Here is a 21,006-nt window from a genome sequence, read left to right on the forward strand (position 1 = left end):
TAACTTAAGCAATACAATAACATCAACAAGCAATCACACATCTCGTAGAACACATTTTTTTCTTATGTTATAACAAATTATTTGCCACAATCATTTGAATAGTAAGGAACTGTATATTCGTTACAACTCAAGCTTTAAAGTTCGTACAGTTATCTCGAATAAAAACTTGTTTTCCAACACTGTGCATACTCTGGTCACATTTTTTTATGCAAGAAGAAGACAAATGTAAACAGCTGAGCAAAGGCAAGCACATGTGCACCGCCGGGATTACGAAGAAAACTAATAATGGGACTTGAGGTGGACTTGCCGGGTAACGATATAGATGATATCGAAGACCTAATATCGGCCGAAGACATAAAGCCCCGCGAGCGTTATGAAAACAAAAAGAGCGTTACAGTGCGCGCAAAGAAACGAGCACAAATCAAACCAACATTAGGCGATGCGGACACAGAGGCGCCGCTTCAGGCTCAGAAAACCATTTACGAGAGTGTTGTGCCAGGAACACAAAAGGTGTATGTGAAGACATGGGGCTGCGCACACAACAATTCTGACTCTGAGTACATGGCCGGCCAGCTGGCTGCGTATGGATATAACCTGAGCGGCAAGGATGAGGCTGATTTGTGGCTGCTGAACAGCTGCACCGTAAAGAATCCCTCGGAGGATACGTTTCGCAATGAGATCGAGTCGGGCATGCGCAATGGCAAGCACGTCGTAGTGGCCGGTTGCGTGCCTCAAGGCGCACCAAAGTCCGACTATCTGCGTGGTCTTTCGGTAATTGGGGTGCAGCAAATCGATCGGGTCGTGGAGGTGGTCGAGGAGACGCTCAAGGGTCATAGCGTGCGGCTGCTGCAGAACAAGAAGGTGCATGGTCGTCGTGTGGCCGGCGCTGCCTTGTCCCTGCCAAAGGTGCGCAAGAATCCGCTAATTGAGATCATATCCATCAACAGCGGATGCCTAAATCAATGCACCTACTGCAAAACGAAGCATGCACGCGGCGATTTGGCCAGCTATCCACCCAATGAAATAGTGGAGCGTGCGCGCCAATCCTTCGACGAGGGTTGCTGCGAAATATGGCTGACTTCGGAGGACACTGGCGCCTACGGTCGTGACATTGGCAGTTCGTTGCCAGAGCTGCTCTGGCAGCTTGTCGAGGTCATACCTGAGCACTGTATGCTACGTGTCGGTATGACCAATCCGCCCTACATCCTGGAACACCTCGAGGAGGTGGCCAAGGTGCTTCAGCATCCACGCGTTTACGCCTTTCTCCATGTGCCCGTACAAGTAAGCAATTACATCGCAAGTTTTAATCAATACTTTATTAAATCTCTCAATATTCTTTCTTATTAGAGTGGAAGCGACTCGGTGCTGGGCGAAATGAAGCGGGAATATTGTCGCAAGGACTTCGAGCACGTGATAGATTTCTTACGGTCTCGTGTGCCCGGTCTGACAATTGCCACCGACATTATTTGTGGCTTTCCCACAGAGACGGAGCAGGACTTTGAGGAAACCATGACGCTGTGCGAGAAATATCGTTTTCCCAGTCTATTTATCAATCAGTTCTTTCCGCGTCCGGGCACGCCGGCAGCTAAAATGGAGCGCATACCAGCGAATCTGGTAAAGAAGCGTACCAAACGGCTGACTGACCTTTTCTACAGCTACGAGCCGTATGCGGGTCGCGAAGGCCAACTGTATACGGTGCTGGTTACGGAAATATCCCACGACAAGCTGCACTATGTGGGCCACAACAAGAGCTACGAGCAGGTGCTGCTCCCGATGCGCGACAATCTGCTGGGCACTCGAGTGCGTGTCCGCATCACAGGCACCAGCAAATTCAGCATGATGGCCGAGATACTGGACGAGGAGAGCGACTGGACGCGCTGTGACTACAGCAAACAGACGCAGCCCAAGACGAGCACCAGCAGTAGTCGAGGACAGCGCTATGTGGGCATCGCTTTAATCGTGGGCGCTGTAGCATTTGTACTGCAGCTGCTGCTCCGATTTTTATCTCAGTAAAAATAAAAGGCAAGGCAGTTCTTGAATTGATAATTTAAGTAACGATTTCATTTAATCCTAGGTATAGTAATTAAGAAACTTGGTTCGCAGTTAGTTGGCCCTAGTACTCGTCGGAGGGCTCAGTGCCAAAGTAGCGATCGCCGAAGTTGCCAATGCCGGGTATAACATAGAACTTGCTATTTATCTCCGGGTCCAGAGCGGAAGTAACAATTTTAACCTGCCAAAGACGATGATGAGATTTGGATTCAAATGCATCCGTGGAAATAGTTTACTCACCATGGGAAAGGCATAGGCGATCGAATGCACACCGATCTCGGCCATCAGCAACGAGGCAAGAATGATGTTCTGCTCGGGCACATCGTGATCGAGCAGCACTCGTATGGCCATCATGGCTGCGGCGCCTGTTGCAACGGTGGCATCCATAAGTATCACTTTATAGTCTTTAATGTCTTTGGGCAGCCTCAGATAGTAAAGCTCGGGCTCGCCAGTCTTCAAATTTGTCTGTATAAGAATCTTGCCAATGCGTATGTCCTTACATACATCACACACGGCCTGCTCCATGGTTTCCCCTGCTCGCAGTATGGACACACCGCATATTTTGCGCGACTCCATGCGCTTTCCCTCATACAGAACGCCTTGTGGCGTCTCCACGCACGTCTCTTTGAAGGGGAACAGGCTCAACGCGTACTCAATGACCAGCCGTATAAGCCGCTTCGAATAAAAGATGAATTCATCCCGCGAAGTGTTCTTGCACCGTATGAATGTGTGCAGACCCTTAATCTGTGGCGTTGGATGCAGTAAATGCAACGAATCTGGCATCGGCTGGTCCTTATACGAATTGGCCAAAGTCTCGCGTAGCTTAAAGCCACGCTGCAATAATCATTTAACAAAGTTTACTCAATGGATCAACCGCTTGCTGCTCCTCGCTTACCAGCTGCAGCTGTGTATGCACGTGCTGCACTATCAGAGCTATTGCCACTTTGTTCTCGCCGCCGCGTGGCACTATGATGTCCGCATGGGCCATCGTGGGCGCTATATAATTTGCATAGGAGGGCTTCACCATGTTTAGGTATTGCTTCAGCACGCCCTTTAAGTCCCGTCCACGCTGCGAGATATCACTGTAAGTGTGCGTTGAATATTAATGAAATGTCAAATGATAATCAGAAGTATCTTCTCTTACCGCTTAAGTCTCCTGGCCAGACGTATGTCTGGATCTGTGTCAACGAATATCTTCATGTCGAGCATCTTGAGCACCTCGGGACTGTGGAAGGTAAGTATACCCTCAAATATTATGACGTTAGCACCGTACATGGTTTTCTAAAAGAAAAAGAAAGTGATTAATATTAATTTATAGCAATTGTCTTATCATACTATGCGAGAATGTGGTCGGAGAAGCCTCGTTCTCTGACACTTTTACAAATAGCAAAATAGTGATATCATTTTCTCATGACAGGTTTGAGCTATGTTACTTACCGTCTGGCTCTCGCGACCGTGGGTCACAAAATTGTAGACTGGGACTTCAACTTTCCTGCCCTCCTTCAGTTTGGTCAGCACATCGACGAGCAGGTCAATGTCAAATGCATCCGGATGATCAAAGTTGTATTCGTTGATGAGCGCCAGCTCATGTTGCTTCTCGTTTAGGATCTGCGGATGAGTTTAGAGCTTAGCATGTACTGCGGAAAATTCTATTGGCGTCGCGTCGTGGGACGGCGCCTACCTTGTAGAAGCAGTCCATGGACAGGAGGGTGACCCAAGGCACGTCTAGGCTTTCTATGATTTTCTCTGCGACGGTCGTCTTGCCGGATGCGCTGCCTCCGCAAATGCCTGCATATGGAATTCTCGATAAGCCAAACACAGGCTGAGCAGCGTATACGCACCTATGACAAAGGGTTCCACCTGCTGGCCGGCGCAGTTGTACCACGGCGGTCTTCCGGCCGTGTAAATGGTGCGATTATTTGAACGTATTATGCACTCGGACGGATTGGCAGTGGTCGTCTGGTTACCAATCGAGGTTGTGCGCTGGCGTCGTCCCGCGCGCCGCATGGGCGACTCCAAGACCGACTTGGCTGGCACCGTAGTGGGCGAAGCCGGGCAGCAGTTGCGCTCGCTGCCCGCAACGCCGGGATCAATGAAGAGCGGTTCAGTTACATCCGAGCGATCGTCGCTGCAAAGTCAATAGATTCATGAAACCAACCTTAGTCGCAAATAAAATCTAAACAATTACTTTCACATATGGACAACATTTCGTTAAATATACGTGTCTCAAGTACCACGTAATAAAAATGTATTGGCCATCCCCCGCGAATTAGCCAGATAAGATTCCTTGGCACGCGGCTAAAAAAACTCACGTTCCAAACATACAAAGCGCAAAACGATTGCAGAAAATTATCGCCAGAGGAAGAACAACAAACCGTTGATTAAATACCCTTCCAGACACATGTCAAGTGATTCAATACTAAGTCAACCGATTGGGTTTATGGCAGCTCATGGCTATCGAGTCGAAGAAGAGCAGATATTTGTGGGTCCAGAGATGAATCCTGCCAAGCGTTACATATCGCTTCAATAAATTCGAATACCCTCTACAAAATACAGCTTGGACAATGCGCAACACTGCGGCAATCTTTGATAAACAATGACTAGCATGTTGTCTGCATATTTGTATAAAATGTGAACTGTATATTTATGTTATGTCCGTTCATTTGGGCATATGATGAAAGCTCTCTAAATAGCCTGCAGATAGAGTTTATACAGATTGTATTAAGTTCAGGGAACGCTCTCAAATCTTTCAATACAATAGGTTGTACATAATTCCAGAAGATATTACCCGGAGTTAACCGGGTTGAATATATAATAATTAATAGAATGCCGCTAAATCAATTGCAACAAAGGAATAAAACCATATTTTTTAGTTTAAATGAAAAATATTAAACTCTCTTCCTTTTGTCTTCCCAAAGGTTCAACTATGAATGTAGTAAATATATATATTTATGGCCAGAAATAGACTTGAGGATCTTCTAAACAGATTTATCACCAAGCAGCCGTGTTTATATTTGTGTGTATTTATTTATTATTCAATATTCAAGTCTAGACAATGCACAAAAACAAAGAATTGCATTCATGGCAAATTATTTCAGACACACATTGCTGGCATACACCAAAGTAATAGAAATCTTCAGAGTTCCCCTCAAAACACGATCCTACAATTACCCTAACATATGCATATGCAAATACAGTATATATATATATATATATATATATATATATATATATATATATATATATATATATATATATATATATATATTTACATAAACAATATAAACAGATTTTTCATGTAAATATATAATGTAGTAGTTTAATGGCTCGGTGTAATATTCCAAATTTGTTCAAGTTACAAAAATAACATTTTTATTAGGAATATCCAGACGGAACGGATAAACGGATAAAGGCACAGGCGTTGTTTGCGAAACGAAGCATGGGGCGTGCATACACACATATGCCTATGTGTAAGTGTGTGTGTGTATGTGTGTGTGTGTGTGTGTGTGTGTGTGTGTGTGTGTGTGTGTATGTGTGTTGAAGCATTAGGGAATTAGATAAGGCTTCTGCAAAACCCGATAAAATCGTATCCAAGTCGAAAACGCCGTTATTCCTCTTTTATAGGCATATATAGGTAACCAATACCCTGTAGGAGCAGTAAGGGGTTATTTAATTAGTTCCTGACTTGATTGATCATTTAATATTGAATATATCTAAAAGTACCTTCTGCTTATGAATGAAAATAAATACATTTTCAAATTAGATTTAAAAATGGCATCAGATGACAGATGACGCGAAAAGCTCTTGGGCATCGAACAACTTGAAGGGTAGGCCTGTCTCTGCTTGACTAACTACAGGGTATTAATATGTCTAGCCTTCCCGACAGCAACACCCCAACTATCTACTAACTTCACAGACATTCCAATGCGCCAGAAGGCCTGCGGCAAATGTCGTCAATAAGGCAACCTCACATAACGCATGCGGCGAAATTCTGCACATAGCTAAGTATCTATCCAGCCAGACACTGCGACGCTCAACTTACGAATTTCGGATGCTGTGCCAACTAGTACATCATATGCACAAATCTATACATCCACTTATGCATGTATGTGTGTGTGTGTATGTACGCCATTACGATAGCGTGTACCGTTCATTGCTCTCATTGTGGGTGCCATACAAATTTCACAGTATTTTCCCTAGAAATGTTCGCAATGTTCAGGCTGTTGCTGCTGCTGCTGCCTTTGCGTCAATTTTCCTTGTTATTTATAGTTGAACTACACACGCATAGCTATACATGTCTTTGTGTGGGTACGTAAGTCTACATAACGTTACATTTAGCATTGATGAAGCACAATGTGCGTGGTGAAAAATTGAGTGGGGTAAGCGGAAGGTTACGTGCTGGTTGCACGTGCTAAGACCAACAGGTTGGTAGGCACTAAGGGCACAAAGGGAGAGAGAGAGAGGTAGAGAAGGAAAAGAAAATTCCTGGAAGGGCCCTTAATTAGAGCGAAGAGGCGGAGACGTGGACGTGGCTTGATCGCAGCCATATTGAAACAAATAGCAGCAGCAGAAGCAGACGCAGACGCTGACGCTGGTTTTTTTATTTGCGATGCCAACCCGACAGCGGCTGATAGTTGACTCAGCGACACGATAAACGATATTGAAAAAAAAAACGTTAATTAAACACAGAAACAAATACAGGGAGTAACAACAAAACAATTAGAGCTTGTGTATACGCATACATATGCAGGCAAGTATATATGCAGATGCATGTGTATGCGTATGCACACGTGTATGTGTTGTGTGTATATGTGGCGAAAATGGAAAAAGAGAACAAAAACAAATGATACAACAAACAAACCCATAGAGTTGGATATACTTATACATACATACTTTCACACATATACATATGCATGTAGCATGTGTATGTATGTATACATGTATATTGAATGTTAAATAAAATGTGAATAAAAATGCAAATGATTTACATGTGACTGTGACCGTTGGTTTTGGCTGCAGCCTTAACCTTCTTCAACGGGTTGTGCAGCTGTAGCAGTGCTTGTGCCTGATGTTGTTGTTGGTGCGTTGCTGTTGTTGTTGCTGCTGTTGTTGTTAGTAAGCCGGCTGAAGCATATACTGAAGAAGCTGTAGCTGATTTTCCTTTGGCTGCCGCATCTTTATTGTTGTTATTGCTATTAGTGTTAGTTTTGTTGCACAAAAACGTGATACTGCTACTCATTTTAGACAATGAGCCAATGCCAGAATCCGACGTAGCGTATGCGTTAAGTATATCAGTATATAGCAGCTAAATGGGTCAATCACTCGCTCACACAAACACAAGCACAGGCACAGAATCAGACACAGACACACAGCACACGCACACTCCCACACTCAAATGTTTGCACAATGTGGCCGAAGGCGACGAGCCCGACGCCTTGCGCATGTGATGCGATTTACTGACGGCGCTAAGGAGTAGCGTGCTTATGAACTTAATTGTTGTTGCTGATATTGTTATTATTATTAATTATTATTTATTGTTGTTGTTGTATTTGCGCTGGGAAATCGTTGTTAGATGTCAGTGCACGCAGTTGTCAGCTACCGGCGCCGGTCAAAAAACAAGCAACGTGCAGCAGTCGCGTTGGAGAATGACTAAAACGTGAATGTGTGAAGAAATCGCAATCGGCCGCTGTCTATTTCAGTGTCTGTCGATTCGCAGAGCTAAGGTTAAAAGCAACTAACGACGTCGACGATGGCGAAGGTACAGCCGAAAGGTAGAGCAGCCACTTTTTTGTTGCCTGCTGTTGTGCTGCTGTTGTTGTATCTGCTGCTTCGTTGCGTTATAACTGTGCTTGTGCTTGTTGTTTGTACAAAAAAAACGTTTTTTTTCATTCTGCTGCAACGTCGAGAGCCGCGACGTCGTTGACGTCGAATTTCAGTAGCGAATGATATTTAATTTATCATATGTATGTGTGCATGTACATAATTTGTATGTATGTATTTACATGTATGTTAGGTATCTAACAGAGCCACGCTATATCACACGCTCTATGTATATAATTATATGTAAACATATGTATATATGTTTATTCATTTAAACATGCATGTGAGTATCTTTGCGATTTGACGTATTATTTATTGCGTGCTCAACTGCTTAGGAGGCTTCTTGGTGATGAATGAGTTTTGGGTGGATTTTCACGTATCACTATTAGCGCCACTTTATATATTTGTTACCTGTCGGAACTTGCGGAACTCGCTGGATTGTAAAATTTGATTTGTTTTGTCTGGGTCGCAGACATGTTTCCCTAATTTTATCAGCAGCTGCAATTGCACTGCGTAAAGAACGTTTAGAACCACGAGGTGATTACTTTTTCGGCTCTCTTTCACTCGCTTTCTGTCTCACTCGAATCATTGAACGTGTACATAGGCAAACGAAATATGTGCGCAGTTGCGTTGTTTTTCTTTTAAATCTGGTTTTGAATTAAACGTCACGATAACCTGAATGTGATGTATGAAAAGTAATAAAGTAAATCATTTATGCATCAATAAAAGACCAAATATTCCAGCTTGACTAGGAATTGAAATTTGTGGCATACACAAACTCGGTATTTTTTTTATTGCTCAGCTGTTTCTAAAGTGAACAATATGCAAATACAATAATATTTATCAACACTACACAGACCAGCTGTTGATTGTGGCGACTGGGAAATAAATTGTAGTGCCATAGTTTTACATTGCACTGTTTTACAACACAACAGTTCTAGTGCAGCCTATGCATGCTAGAGATGAGCGACTTATGACTTAGTAAGCCAATGCAACTCCCTGCGAAAATGTTGCATTCAGTTTGAATATTTCATAAGCACGGTAACTTGGGAGCCTGCCGATAGATAGCAGTTACCAAAAATCGGCCATCTCTAGTGCAGCTAGCGGACGCAACAATATCAGATATCTACGTGAATTGCCAGCCCTGGCTCTGGAACAAAAACTTTTATTTTAATCAATTGTTTATGTTGTGCTGAAATTAATATGGAGTAGTTGTGTGCTTGGCTGGTGCTTCTATCAATTAGTATGGCCTATATAAATATAGCAGAATGGACGCCCGACCAAGTTACAGACTGGATCCGAGGTAAATCTACGGCTCTCTTAACAGGTCAAGGAAAAGTGCAGCAGCAGCAACAGTCACACAGCAAAAACAACAACAGCAACATTCCTTTCACATCCAATTTTGAAATAAATTCTCATATTTGTTTACTTGTGCAAAGGTCTCGACGAGTCCATGAAAGGCTATTTGTACGAATTTTCGAAACATGAAATCGGCGGACGGGCCCTGCTCAATATACGGCCATATGAGTTGGAAAATTTGGGCATGAAGGCCATAGGCCGTCAGGAAATTGTCCTTGAGGCCGTCGAAAACCTGCGTAACTTTGTAAGTGCATCCCCAATGGCATCAAATAAAATTCTAGCGGCAATTAATTCGTATTTTCCATTTAATATTGGGCAAAAGAATACGTGAAAATATAGATTTGATTCTATACATTATATTTCTTAGTTAAAGAAAATTCAATTTGCCGCTAGATCAAGATTTTATCCATTGTGCAGCGGTTCAGCTTGGATTGCTTTTATCCATTGTCCTTATCCATTTTAGCACTATCACCTGAAGAATGATAACCTGCAGTTTATGGCGCTGCATGTTGGCACGGCGGCACGGAATTTGCATCGTGAGCTGGCCAAGAATCACGCGGACAGCACGAAGATTGACACACGGACGCTGCATGACATTACGCGCACCATTGCGACGCTGAAGCCGCTGATTGGGAATTTGGAGCGTTCGCCGTTCCGCAACCAGGACATGTACCGGGAGTATTGTGGAAATGTGCTGCGCTGCGGCCTGGAGTTGGCGACGATAGCGCATAGGGATCGCTTTGCGGAGCGGCCAGTAGCTCAGATCAAGGCGACGGCGGAGCGGCTGGAGCGTCTGGCGAATTTCATTATACAGGACATATCGGATCCGATGGTGTTGCAGCCGGCGTCACTGAATCTTGTGACTTTGAAGAAGCGCGAATCGGATCTTGGTTTCAACATTGAGTCCAGCTACAATGGAATCCACCGCGTCACGGACATCAAATACAACTCACCCGCCCACAACTCGGGCAAGATCGAGGATGGTGACGAAATCGTCCAGATTAACTACCAGACTGTCGTTGGCTGGCAGCATAAGACTGTGCTGCACCATCTGTGCGAGGCGCTGCCCGATGTGGTGCTCACTGTCAAGAAACGGCCCAAGCACACCAAGATGTATGGCCAGATCTACATGCAGCCATATCGGTTGCCAAGCAAGAAGCGAAACATGGCCAGTCGCTGGGCGGACAACTTGCCCAGCCCGAGTCCGCGTGCCGCATTCCTAACGCTAGACACGGCGCCCAAAACGCAGAGAAGCGACGACGGAAAAGGCGTTAAGGTGAAGGAGTTGGTGCGGGAGCAGGAGGGTGAGCAGGTGCAGGCGCATGCAGCCTCAGACTCGGATTCCAGTTGCAGTGATATACCCACTCCCACGGACACAAAGTCCGCCAGTCGCGAAATGCGTTTGTACTATCCCAAGCCGCGAGCTCTGCTTCAGCGACGGAACACAATTTGCGGCGATGAGTTTCTCAGCCTTAAGCATCCGCATCTGGTGATACCCTCTTGGCACGAGCGTAAGCCTGGCGGCGGCGGTGTCGGCGGAGCCACCATCTGTGATCCTGGCTCGCCCAGCATACGCGACAAGTCCATATCCTTTGGCTATGGCCTCGAGATTGCGCCCAGGCCTACCACCTGCATTGGCCTGGCGGCCAGCGACAGCGCAGATACAGCCAAGCGGCTGTTCAACGAGGCGCGCAAGCTCAAGCAGCTGACCGAAGCGGGCCTGCAGTCTCAGCAGCAGCTCCAGATGCTGGACCGTTACAAGCCCGGCGTGAGCAAGGTGGTGCGCTTCGACGCCAACATGAAGGTGGAGGATTATGTGGTCAAGAACGAGAAGTTTACGTGCAATGTTGAGAATACCATACTGGAGACCTTTGAGCCAATACCCTTTGCCGACGAAGGGGACGAGGATGCGTTGGAAACGCTGCGCAGTTGCGCCAGCGAAACAAGTGCCGAGCTTATTCAGGCCATGGAGCTGGCTACGCGTGAGACGCCGCCGCTGGCGGAGGCCATTAATGCGCCGCTCATCCAACAGCAACAGCAGCAGCAGAATCGACGCGGCCGCCTGGACAAGAGTCATAGCACGCCGGCCTACGATAATTCCGGTGAGGAGGAGTCGGATACACCGCCGCCGGCCATTGAGCCACGCAAAGAGTTTCTTCTAGTGACGCCGCCAGCACCGCCGCCGCGTCCGCGCAAGCAACGAGAGCTCACACCCCCGGTTGTGCCACCGCCGCCCCCCAAGCCAGCGAGCATGCAGCCTGTTGCAGCAGCTGCAGCCACAATAACAACGGCAGCAGCAGCGGGGGAACAGGAGATTAGCGAGCTGCTGACGCCAACCAAGACGCGTACGCTGACGCTGAAGAAAAAGCACAGTCTGATGGCCAAGCGGCGCAACACGAACCTCAAGCTGCTGGGCACCGGTGACATCCAGGGCCATCTTTACAGGCGCACGAAGAACCTGCGCGGCGTCACCTACTGGGCGCGCATCTATTTTGTGATGCTGGACACCATTTTGTACGGGTTTCGCAGCAAGCAAAGCTCCAGCGCCAGCCTGGTCATCTTTCTGCCCGGCTTCACTGTTTCGCTGGCCAAGGAGGTGCACTCTAAGCCGCATGCCTTCAAGGTGTACCACACGGCAAAGAGCTTCTACTTCGCTGCGGAGTCACTGGACGCGCTCAATCAGTGGGTGGAGTTCCTAAGACTCGCCTCGCTCAAGCTGCCAGCGGTGAGCAGCGAGACTTGCACCAGCAAGGATCTCTACTCCGAGAATGAGAGCTCCGGCGAGGAGGAGAATGATGCGCTGGTCAGCACAAATCTATGCACGCCCTCGCCGCAGGCCTCCAAGGATGTGATTGCCACACTGGCAGCCTCTGGTAATGCCACGCCCACCAGCAGCCTGAGCAGCAACAACAGCCTGAAGCACGACCGCGGCTACTTTGATTCGCTGCGCAAGTTCACAATGGGCACGTTCAAGAGCAATGCAGCAAAGAGCAGCTCCAGCGACATACCCGTGCCAACAGCGAATTTTCAGACCTTTCGCAAGGTGCCCGGCGGCAGCTGTGGCATCCAGATAGGCGCCAACACGCCCGGCTATCACGATCCGGCACAGCCACCGACGACATTGCCGTCGGCACCAGCACCACCGACGCCAACGCCCAAGCCAGGTGGCTCGGGAACGCAGGAGCAGCAGGCAGCGCGCAAGCTATCGCGCAGCTCCAGCCGCAGCTCGGTGGTGAGCGTGGCTTCGGCAAGTCTGGGCCCGCCGAATTCGCCGGCGCCCACGCTCAGCTCGCTGCAGCAGCAGAGCTTCGAGGAGAGCAACAGTCCCAGCCCCAGTCAGAGCCAGAGTCCCAGCCAGAGCCAGAGTCCCAGCAGCAAATCCAGCCTGAAGAAGGTGCCGTACCATTATCTGCACGCCTCGAATCCCAATTTGGAGGTCTTCGAGTACCATCACTCGCACACGAAAACATTCATGACCAAGAAGGGGGGCGGGGACGGCACATTGGAGCCGCACCATCAGACGAACAACATACAGGGCTACATGACGCTCAAGGATTTGATGCTGCGCAAGCAGCTGGAGGAGTCGCAGGAGATGTACAACAATCGAGTCCACCTTGGCATCGAGAAGCACAACCGGCATCTGCGCACCGACTCCAATGCGAGTCAGCAAACTGCAACGTCGGGCGTGGCAGCTGCGCCGGCGGCTGCCGCCAAGCCAGTGGGAAATGGCAATGGCGAGAAGCCTGCAAAGATTCAAAGTCTGAGTCTGCCCAAGACGCCCGACTATGAGTTTAGCTTTAAGCCCAGCGACGAGAGCATAAAGCGCACGCGCACCAAGGAAGGCCAGAAGCTCCGTGACTTTGGCTACGAGCTCATCTTTGGCGATGAGCCGGCCACCAGCAGCAGCAACAGCACAAACAACCACAACAACAACAGCAGCAGCAGCGCTAGCGTCTCCAGGCAAACCAGCTACAACGAGCACGAGAAGCAGCTGCTGCTCCAGCAGCAGCAGGAGAAGCTGCAGCAGGAGAAGCAGCCGCAGAGCACACGCTCGAAATACTTTTTGCGATCGCAGCCGCTGTCTAGTTTCCTGCACAAGAGCAACAAGAAGCATCACAATGATGCAGATGTGGGCTCCGTGTCGAGCAACAGCAGCAAGAAGAGCAAGAACAAATCCAGCAGCGGCAGCAGCGACAGGCGCTTCCCATTTACGCCAATGACAATGACCTTGCCGCTGAACAAAAAGTCAAAGTCCAATCATGCGCTCGACGGCAGCAGCATCAGTGGCGGCGGCAGCAACATTGGCAGCGGCAGCAGCAACATCAAGAAGAGCCAGACGTACAATCAGGATCTGCGTGATAAGGTGGCGGGCACCAAGTATGATGCGCATCGCAAGAATTCGGCGCCGATACCGATCTTCACCAAGCTGTCCATATCATCGACGTCTGGTTCGAGTGCGACGCCTACGCGTCCATCGAAGGAGAATCGTTTTCTTGGCTCGCCGATGCTGCATCGCACGCTCTTCGGGCACCATCATCAGCAGCACCAACAGCAGCAGCAGCTGCATCAGCAGACGCCCAGCAGCGCCGATCTGGATGCGGATTGCGATCAGGAGATATTTTCGCAGGTCATATTTCCTACGCAGCACAGCCAGCGTAGCTATCGGGGCGCTGCCGCCGCATCTAACACCAACCTGTGCGCGTCCGAATCGCTGCTGCCACCCTTGCCACCGGCTCCGCCACCACCAACAGCAGCAGCAGCAGCAGCAGTGACAGCTGCAGCAGCAGTTGCTGTAAGGGAAGATGCTGCCCAGGAGCCAGCAACAGCAAAAGTATCCAACACCAATTCTTTAGATTCAAAAGCCGCCACACCGGACTATCCAAATATGGAGTGCCCGCCGGTCTTTGAGCCGGAAATATACTCGCTCAGCGAGCCCAACACGAGCCTCTCCCGGCTCATGCTGCGCAACAACAGCAGCAGCAACACCAACACCAACAGTCCCAGTGGCGGCGAGCATCCAACCTAGGTGTGATGTAAACTATTGTGAATGCTCTATATATATACATATATATATATATATATATATATATATTTACACACATATATATATATATATACATACTCGTATTAATAAGTATATACAATTTTATTCTTTTGGCATTTTTCCTCTTCGGAGCGAGTTGCCGGTTCACATACATATTCCCTTGGTACTCACCCCATTATCCAGATTGATATATATATATATAGAGATTTAGATTTATGCATATTCGCCTTTTGGTTCCACTTAGAAAGATTTTGTATTACACGCGAGGCAGAGCAAAAAATATATCAAGTCTGTGCATCGATGTGAGAAAAATGTTGTAGAAATACGCTAGAAAAGAATATTAACGAAAATTCTTTATGATTTGCCTTTATATTGAGATTAACCAAGTTAATCGAAGCTGTTTGATTTGCTCAACAGTTCATGTCTAGCATACAGTAATAAATATATACGCATCAATTTATATACATACATTAAAAGGCGTGCATTGTAGGGGCCGCCTCCAGGGGGGACACCCTAAGGGGCCCCCAAATATTTTAGTTAGTATACACAAGATAAATCAATACGATTCAATAAAGTCAACTGTATATAAATACAACTATTGCATTAATTGCAAAAAACTTTGTCTTAGCATAAATTGGAATTAAGTTAAATATCAAATTCCATGTGACTAAAGGCGAATCAAACTTTGATGAATTGTAACAAAAAGAGATATGCATCTACTCATTTGGCCACAACAAAACTCAATGGACCATCCTTCCTATAGATAATATAGAAGTCTGGTGTAGATATCTTGAAAGACAAAAAAGTAATTAGATAGATTACGTATATAAAAGCTATATAAGAGTCCGATCATTATTGCCTCAACACAGAGACTGACAAGTGGACATGATGCTGCTTAAGAATATATATAGTTTATAAAGTCTGAACATTTTAGAACATTTTAAAATCCCTAATTGAAATGAAGCATTTATTCCTATATGCCCCTGACTGAAAACATGCAGAACATTTATTTCTAAGCAAATCGATTTATAATCCCTTTATTCACATATAGTTTTAAATAACCAAAATGTTGCATGTGTTTAGAGAAAATGCAGCTGTAATTCATTTAGACCAGTTCCTCGATTAGTTTCTTAACCTCATCCTCACCCAGCATGGTGAACTCTTTCCTTGACGTTGTCATGGTCATCAGCTCGACATTGGTCTCGTTAAGCTTCTCCTCCATGACATGTTTGAGCGTGTTCAAGCACAGATCGATGGCATCTTTCAGCGACATCTCTGGCGTGTATTTTTCCTGCAGGTTCTGTTGTGCGCCCTCGCTGCCAGAGCCGATCGCCTTGGCGCAGTGTTTTATGTAAGTACCGGAGGGATCCATGTGCCAGAGCTGAGGCTTGCCATTCTCGATGCCGGCAAAGAGTATGGCCACGCCGAAGGGACGACTCATGGCGGAGGCGCCATCACTGTCGCCGCTATCGCCGAACTGTATGGCCAGCGTGGCGACGGCCTGGGCGCACGACTCGACGGTCATGGCCTCGTTGTAGACGAACCAATGGTTCTGGCACTCGACACGTGCACGCTCTATCAAAGTGCGCGCATCGGCCATCAGGCCAGAGGTGGCGCAGCCAATGTGCTCGTCTACTTTAACAATCTTTTCGACTGTCTTTGGCACCATCATCGGCGAGGTGATGCGCTTTTCCACGGCCAAAACAACGCCTGCAAAATGATCATCACTATTATATTAAATTCAATTATGGGTACTTTACTGTCCAATGCTTACTGTCGTTTGTGCAAATGCCGATGGCAGTGGAACCCAGTTTGATGGCCTCAATGGCATACTCCACCTGGAAGAGGCGGCCCTCGGGAGAGAAGGTGTTTACACCACGATCGTACTCAGAACGTGTTAGAAACATAACTGTATATAACTGCAATTAAAAGAATGTTATTTAACTGTTTAATTTATTATTGAATTGCAAATTACGGCTTACTGTTCTTCAAAATTGTCTATGAGGCGACAAACAATCCAATTTCCAAATGCCGGAATGACTTTGATGCCAAAATGACTTGCGTATAAAATGACAGCAGCAGTGCTGTACAATCCCAGTACAAACAGTGCTGCACAAGGCAAGCAAATCAAAAATTAAAAGCGGTCACACTTTGCTACTGCTTTGTAGCGCGATTATTTGAAATGCTTTCATCATGCAAACAAAGCTAGCATATCCTACATAAGTAAAATATTTATAATTTAAGAGATTATTTTTATTGCGCTCTTTTTCTGAATTTCGAATTGTTCCAAAAAAGAAAATTAGCAAACTGCGAAATCCTGCATTTGGATTTTGGTGCAATGTGCAATTGTAAAAGAGCAAATGCTTTCAATTGCAAAAACTGATTGTCCTTTTATACTTTATGTCCAGTATACCGATTCTGCACCCAATCACGCGAGCATTCAATTTAAATTCAACCGAAAAAATAACTGGAATATGTCATATGGTTGTAAAGGTGTATTAATCGAAGAAAGAAACCCAATTTAGTCGAATTCACGTTTTTCGACTGTAAATTTTAACCAATGTTGAACATAATTTAAAAAGACGTACATATGTAAATTTTGACCAGTTTTGTGTATTTAAACACCGTTTCAAGGACTTGAAACGAAGAAGTTGAACAATCTCTTTAAACGGTGTTTATGACGGATTAACAGAATGAATGAATAAATGCGCCAAAAAAAAAAAGCAAAAGAAAATGAGGGGAAAAACGAAGTTGAAAAAATCAAAGGGCCGAGCAATCTCTTTAGCCAGTCAACAAGCAGAAATGCCTGATTTGTTGCTACAAATAAGAAAACTAATTACTGGGTCAAGGCCCTTCTATTACAAAGATCAGCTCCGACTTTTCCAAAGGGAGAGGCGTCTACAAAGCTCACAAATCACACGAAGGTCATTGACCAAAGCGATTTTTGTATTTTTGTTGTATGTAAAAACTAAAATCAGCTTGCTAATTGCCTTTAACTAGTTGAAACTGTGAAATTATGGCACCAAGAATTGCAGTTGTTGTATTATTGTAGCTCCAATTCATAATTATAAACGCAATAATGGGCAATTAATGCGCGAAATACGGCGCTCGGCTCGATGACGAAATAGAATAAGCATGTAAATGCCTATGGAGCCGCTGCCGCTCCACTCCTCCCCCCCTCCCCCCTCCGCCCGTCTGCGTGCTCGTTCAACATCTTTCCAAAGACTGTCTTCCGCGTCTGTGGCGGGTTTCGAAAAATTTGTACAGCTCGGTACGAAAATGTTTTATGTTTTATTGTTGTTTAATGCATTGCTAATGCCACATGCCAGCCAATGTGTGTGTGCGTGTGGTTGTGTGTGTGTACGTATATGTTTAATTTCGGCTTTGTTTTAGTTTTAAGCGCACACTAAGTAGCGGCAGCAACTGCATGTTGGTTTTTAAATAGCCAACAGTGGATACGTTTTCAATTTAATGACTCTTGTTGCACAAAAACAAAAAACAGTGCAGCCACACACACAAACACACATATAACATAACATATTTACATACATACATACATACATATGCACAGTCACGCTGGCAGCTCCTACAGGCTGTAATCACGATCGAGTCAAGTCGAAGTGTGACAGCCAAATGGCTAGCTCGAAGGCCCAGGTTTGGGCACACTCAGAAATTTGGTTTTGAGCCGAACCGAAAAACTGATTCTTAACATGAACGGAACCACATTGAACCAATTGTTTACTTGCCAAAAGAAGTGCATATATTAAACGTTAAGCTTCCATTAGTTGCAGAAAGCTAATTAGGAAAGATATTTAGATACATATAACTAATATAGTTTATAATAATTTAATTGTTCGCTTGGCAAATATCATAATCATGTTTCGAACTAAGAACTTAAATCTGGCAAATGTGTTCACGCAAGGAACGATCAAGCCAGAACTGGTTCGAACATGTAGTTCGAAAATTGTTGTTGCAGGTCTGGCCACCTTGTGAAGCTCCAGCCCACCGCAGTTTCTTTTAAGCATGTTTAAGCTCCAATAGACAAAACGCCCAATACCGAGATACATTGTTATAGATTACAAAGACGCCGAACAAAATGGAATCATGCACAAATATGATACATGGGCGCAACGGCCTATCAAATGTCGAACGCATTGTGTTTAACCTTCTCATTGTTTTTGCCACTTACCACACATTTTGTTTACGACGCCGAGTCAATAGCACAAATGCAATCGCCGAAGATTTACATAATCCGCAGCAACATTGTTCGCTGTCGAGGTGTGCATATTGATATGTCCATGACTGTAACAGATCTAAACAGGCTCAAAACGGAACCAAATCAGACGCGATGTCAATGTCTGGCTTTTTTGCATTATATAAAGCCGGTAATCGGAGATATATCTGTCTTGTTTACATGTTAAACAATCATCGAAACGCCAGATCATAAAAAACACACACGCACGCACACCTATGCAAATGTGTGTGTTTGTTTGTTTTTGGGTCTTTGTAACAATTTCCTAGCTATTGTTATAGGATAACGACCCGATTACCTGGTTGCAATACATCATGCATGGCTCCTGCAGTTGCCAACGGGATGCCTGCTCTAACGTTGTCGATATATGAGAAACGAGTTGTTCATATAACACCGAACACCGTTCCCCAACATTTCATTACTAAGCCAAATCCACAACAACAACAACAGCAGCAACAACAACAACGCCGAGTTGCGAATGTGCGCGCAGTCGCAGCCGAAGTTGTTGCCGCAGTCGCCGCCGCCGCCGCAGCCCGAGCTTTTGGGAGACGGGCGGGGATTAGTGAATTGCGTTGCGATAGACCAATTTCTTGGTGTATATAAGCTGAGTGCAGCGAGTGAGGGAATCAGTACCAGCTTGGATCTCGTTATTGGTATAACACAGTTTATTGTGGAGTAATTGTTTTCCTCGTGAGACGTCAAAGCAACAGCTCAACAATGCGAATGGTAAAGATCGGATATGGTTCAGTGTGCTCTGATCTGGGCAAGGAATAGCTGCTAAGAACGTTATCCTTTTACAGTTCGTACTTCCTTGTCTCGCCGTGTGCGTGGCAATGGCCCATTGTGCTGCAATCGACGAGAAGGCCGACGCAGGCGCCGCCCCGGCCGAGGATGGCAAGAATGTGGAGAAGCGTGGCCTCCATCTGGGCGACTATCATGGCCATCATCATCATCATGAGCACATCAAGACCGTGACCATTGAGAAGAAGGTACCGGTGCCCTACACAGTGACCAAACATGTTCCCTACACGGTTGAGAAGAAGGTAAGTGATTGGCCTTCGAGGCGCGTAACAATTTAATTCATTTGCAACTGCCTGCCTGGCCCAGATCCCCTACGAGGTGAAAGTAGATGTGCCACAGCCATATTACGTTGAGAAGAAATATCCAGTGCATGTTAAGGAATACGTCAAGGTGCCCGTTCATGTGCCCAAGCCCTACATTGTGGAAAAGAAAGTCCCGTACGAGGTGAAAGTGCCCGTCGACAAGCCATACGAAGTGAAAGTCCACGTACCAGAGCCCTACGAGGTCATCAAGAAGATCCCATACGAGGTGAAGGTGCCGGTGCCACAGCCCTACGAAGTCATCAAGAAGGTGCCACATGAGGTGAAAGTGGAAGTGCCAGTGCCCAAGCCCTACGAGGTTATCAAGAAGGTGCCGTACGAGGTTAAAGTAGAGGTCGAGAAGCCTTACCCCGTCGAGGTTGAGAAACCCTACGACGTCGAGGTCGAGAAACCGTACACTGTTGTCGTCGAAAAGAAGGTGCCCTACGAAGTTAAAGTACCCGTTGACAAGCCCTACAAGGTTGAGGTAAGAGAGTACCTAAACTCCATATCGAGTTGGCAAATATAAACCATTGGATTTTGTGTCTCTCGAACAGGTTGAGAAGCCATATCCAGTGCATGTCAAGGTGCCAGTTCCACAGCCGTACACCGTCGAGAAGAAGGTACCGTACACCGTAGAGAAGCCCGTACCGTATGAGGTTAAGGTGCCAATTGAGAAGCCAATTCCCGTCTACACGGAGGTTAAGGTGCCCATACACAAGGAAATTCCCGTACCAGAGAAGTACCACGTCGAGGTGCCAATCTTCAAGCACCACGATCATCACCATGAGGAACACCACGACTACCACCAGAGCCACCACGGTCACTACTAAGGATTAGGAGGCGTCAGTGTGGCCCAGTTTGGCCAGCACAGAACGCGAGCACAAGGAGTATACGAACATCAAAAACGAACAACAACAATAACAACGAGAAGAAGGATATATGTGAGAGAGCACAAGGACATGGGCAGAGAGTCTTTGTCGCATCCACGCAGCAACGTTGAGCTGGACGTTGAACGGGTGATAAACACAAGGAGGAAAGGAGTCAGAGCAGAAGGAGGAGAAGTTGGAGAAGACCAACAAGCAGCAGTGAGAGGACAAACTAACTGGCTGCTTGGCAACGAGATCTGGCGAATTCCGCAAACAAAAAAAAAGACTCCACTTTGCGGAACTCGCATAAGTTTTAAGCCAAATGTGTTATACTTTTATTTGTATCATTGTGTTAGCCGTACGAGTATGAGTTTTTTATTTAAATTATAAGCTAAAGAAACACTGAAAACAAAAAGCGAAAAGCATTAATTGGGCGGAACGGAATGGAGCGCTGGGCGGAACGGGGCGGATTGCCATTTCAGTGAAAGTGAAAAGCAGCCCACAGATCGTGGT

General features: G+C 46.2%; 5 protein-coding genes across 7 annotated transcripts; 3 read left to right on the forward strand and 2 right to left on the reverse strand.

The window, feature by feature from the left end:
• The first annotated feature begins 5 nt into the window (after positions 1 to 5).
• On the forward strand, positions 6 to 2,075 carry LOC115759989 (threonylcarbamoyladenosine tRNA methylthiotransferase). The gene is made up of 2 exons (XM_030701146.1): positions 6 to 1,281; positions 1,348 to 2,075. The coding sequence occupies exons 1-2, from the start codon at positions 286 to 288 to the stop codon at positions 2,011 to 2,013; spliced, it is 1,662 nt and encodes a 553-aa protein (XP_030557006.1). The 5' UTR covers positions 6 to 285; the 3' UTR covers positions 2,014 to 2,075.
• On the reverse strand, positions 2,031 to 8,418 carry LOC115759966 (uridine-cytidine kinase-like 1). 3 transcript variants are annotated; one of them, XM_030701127.1, is made up of 8 exons: positions 8,281 to 8,418; positions 3,891 to 4,177; positions 3,731 to 3,837; positions 3,487 to 3,657; positions 3,194 to 3,330; positions 2,945 to 3,131; positions 2,290 to 2,883; positions 2,031 to 2,230 (listed from the first exon to the last, which is right to left on the reverse strand). In XM_030701127.1, the coding sequence occupies exons 1-8, from the start codon at positions 8,343 to 8,345 to the stop codon at positions 2,114 to 2,116; spliced, it is 1,665 nt and encodes a 554-aa protein (XP_030556987.1). In that variant the 5' UTR covers positions 8,346 to 8,418; the 3' UTR covers positions 2,031 to 2,113. The 3 variants fall into 3 exon arrangements, with proteins under 3 accessions (XP_030556987.1, XP_030556979.1, XP_030556995.1); XM_030701119.1 differs by lacking the exon at positions 8,281 to 8,418 and adding an exon at positions 7,038 to 7,778; XM_030701135.1 differs by lacking the exon at positions 8,281 to 8,418 and adding an exon at positions 4,238 to 5,172.
• Positions 8,419 to 8,551: 133 nt separating this feature from the next.
• LOC115759959 lies at positions 8,552 to 14,330 on the forward strand. Its single transcript, XM_030701105.1, has 3 exons — positions 8,552 to 9,172; positions 9,309 to 9,472; positions 9,692 to 14,330. The coding sequence occupies exons 1-3, from the start codon at positions 9,115 to 9,117 to the stop codon at positions 14,252 to 14,254; spliced, it is 4,785 nt and encodes a 1,594-aa protein (XP_030556965.1). The 5' UTR covers positions 8,552 to 9,114; the 3' UTR covers positions 14,255 to 14,330.
• Positions 14,331 to 15,287: 957 nt separating this feature from the next.
• LOC115771268 (proteasome subunit alpha type-5) lies at positions 15,288 to 16,350 on the reverse strand. The gene is made up of 3 exons (XM_030716887.1): positions 16,255 to 16,350; positions 16,047 to 16,191; positions 15,288 to 15,982 (listed from the first exon to the last, which is right to left on the reverse strand). Exons 2-3 carry the CDS (start codon positions 16,177 to 16,179, stop codon positions 15,378 to 15,380), a joined length of 738 nt encoding a protein of 245 aa, XP_030572747.1. The 5' UTR covers positions 16,180 to 16,191; positions 16,255 to 16,350; the 3' UTR covers positions 15,288 to 15,377.
• Positions 16,351 to 19,175: 2,825 nt separating this feature from the next.
• Positions 19,176 to 20,707, forward strand: LOC115761348 (MAGE-like protein 2). The gene is made up of 4 exons (XM_030703097.1): positions 19,176 to 19,250; positions 19,325 to 19,567; positions 19,632 to 20,111; positions 20,182 to 20,707. The coding sequence occupies exons 1-4, from the start codon at positions 19,242 to 19,244 to the stop codon at positions 20,455 to 20,457; spliced, it is 1,008 nt and encodes a 335-aa protein (XP_030558957.1). The 5' UTR covers positions 19,176 to 19,241; the 3' UTR covers positions 20,458 to 20,707.
• Positions 20,708 to 21,006: the final 299 nt, after the last annotated feature.

Source organism: Drosophila novamexicana, unplaced genomic scaffold (genome assembly GCF_003285875.2).
Source record: "Drosophila novamexicana strain 15010-1031.04,08,12 unplaced genomic scaffold, DnovRS2.1 tig00000008-arrow-pilon, whole genome shotgun sequence".
In the NCBI taxonomy this organism is placed as follows: domain Eukaryota; kingdom Metazoa; phylum Arthropoda; class Insecta; order Diptera; family Drosophilidae; genus Drosophila; species Drosophila novamexicana.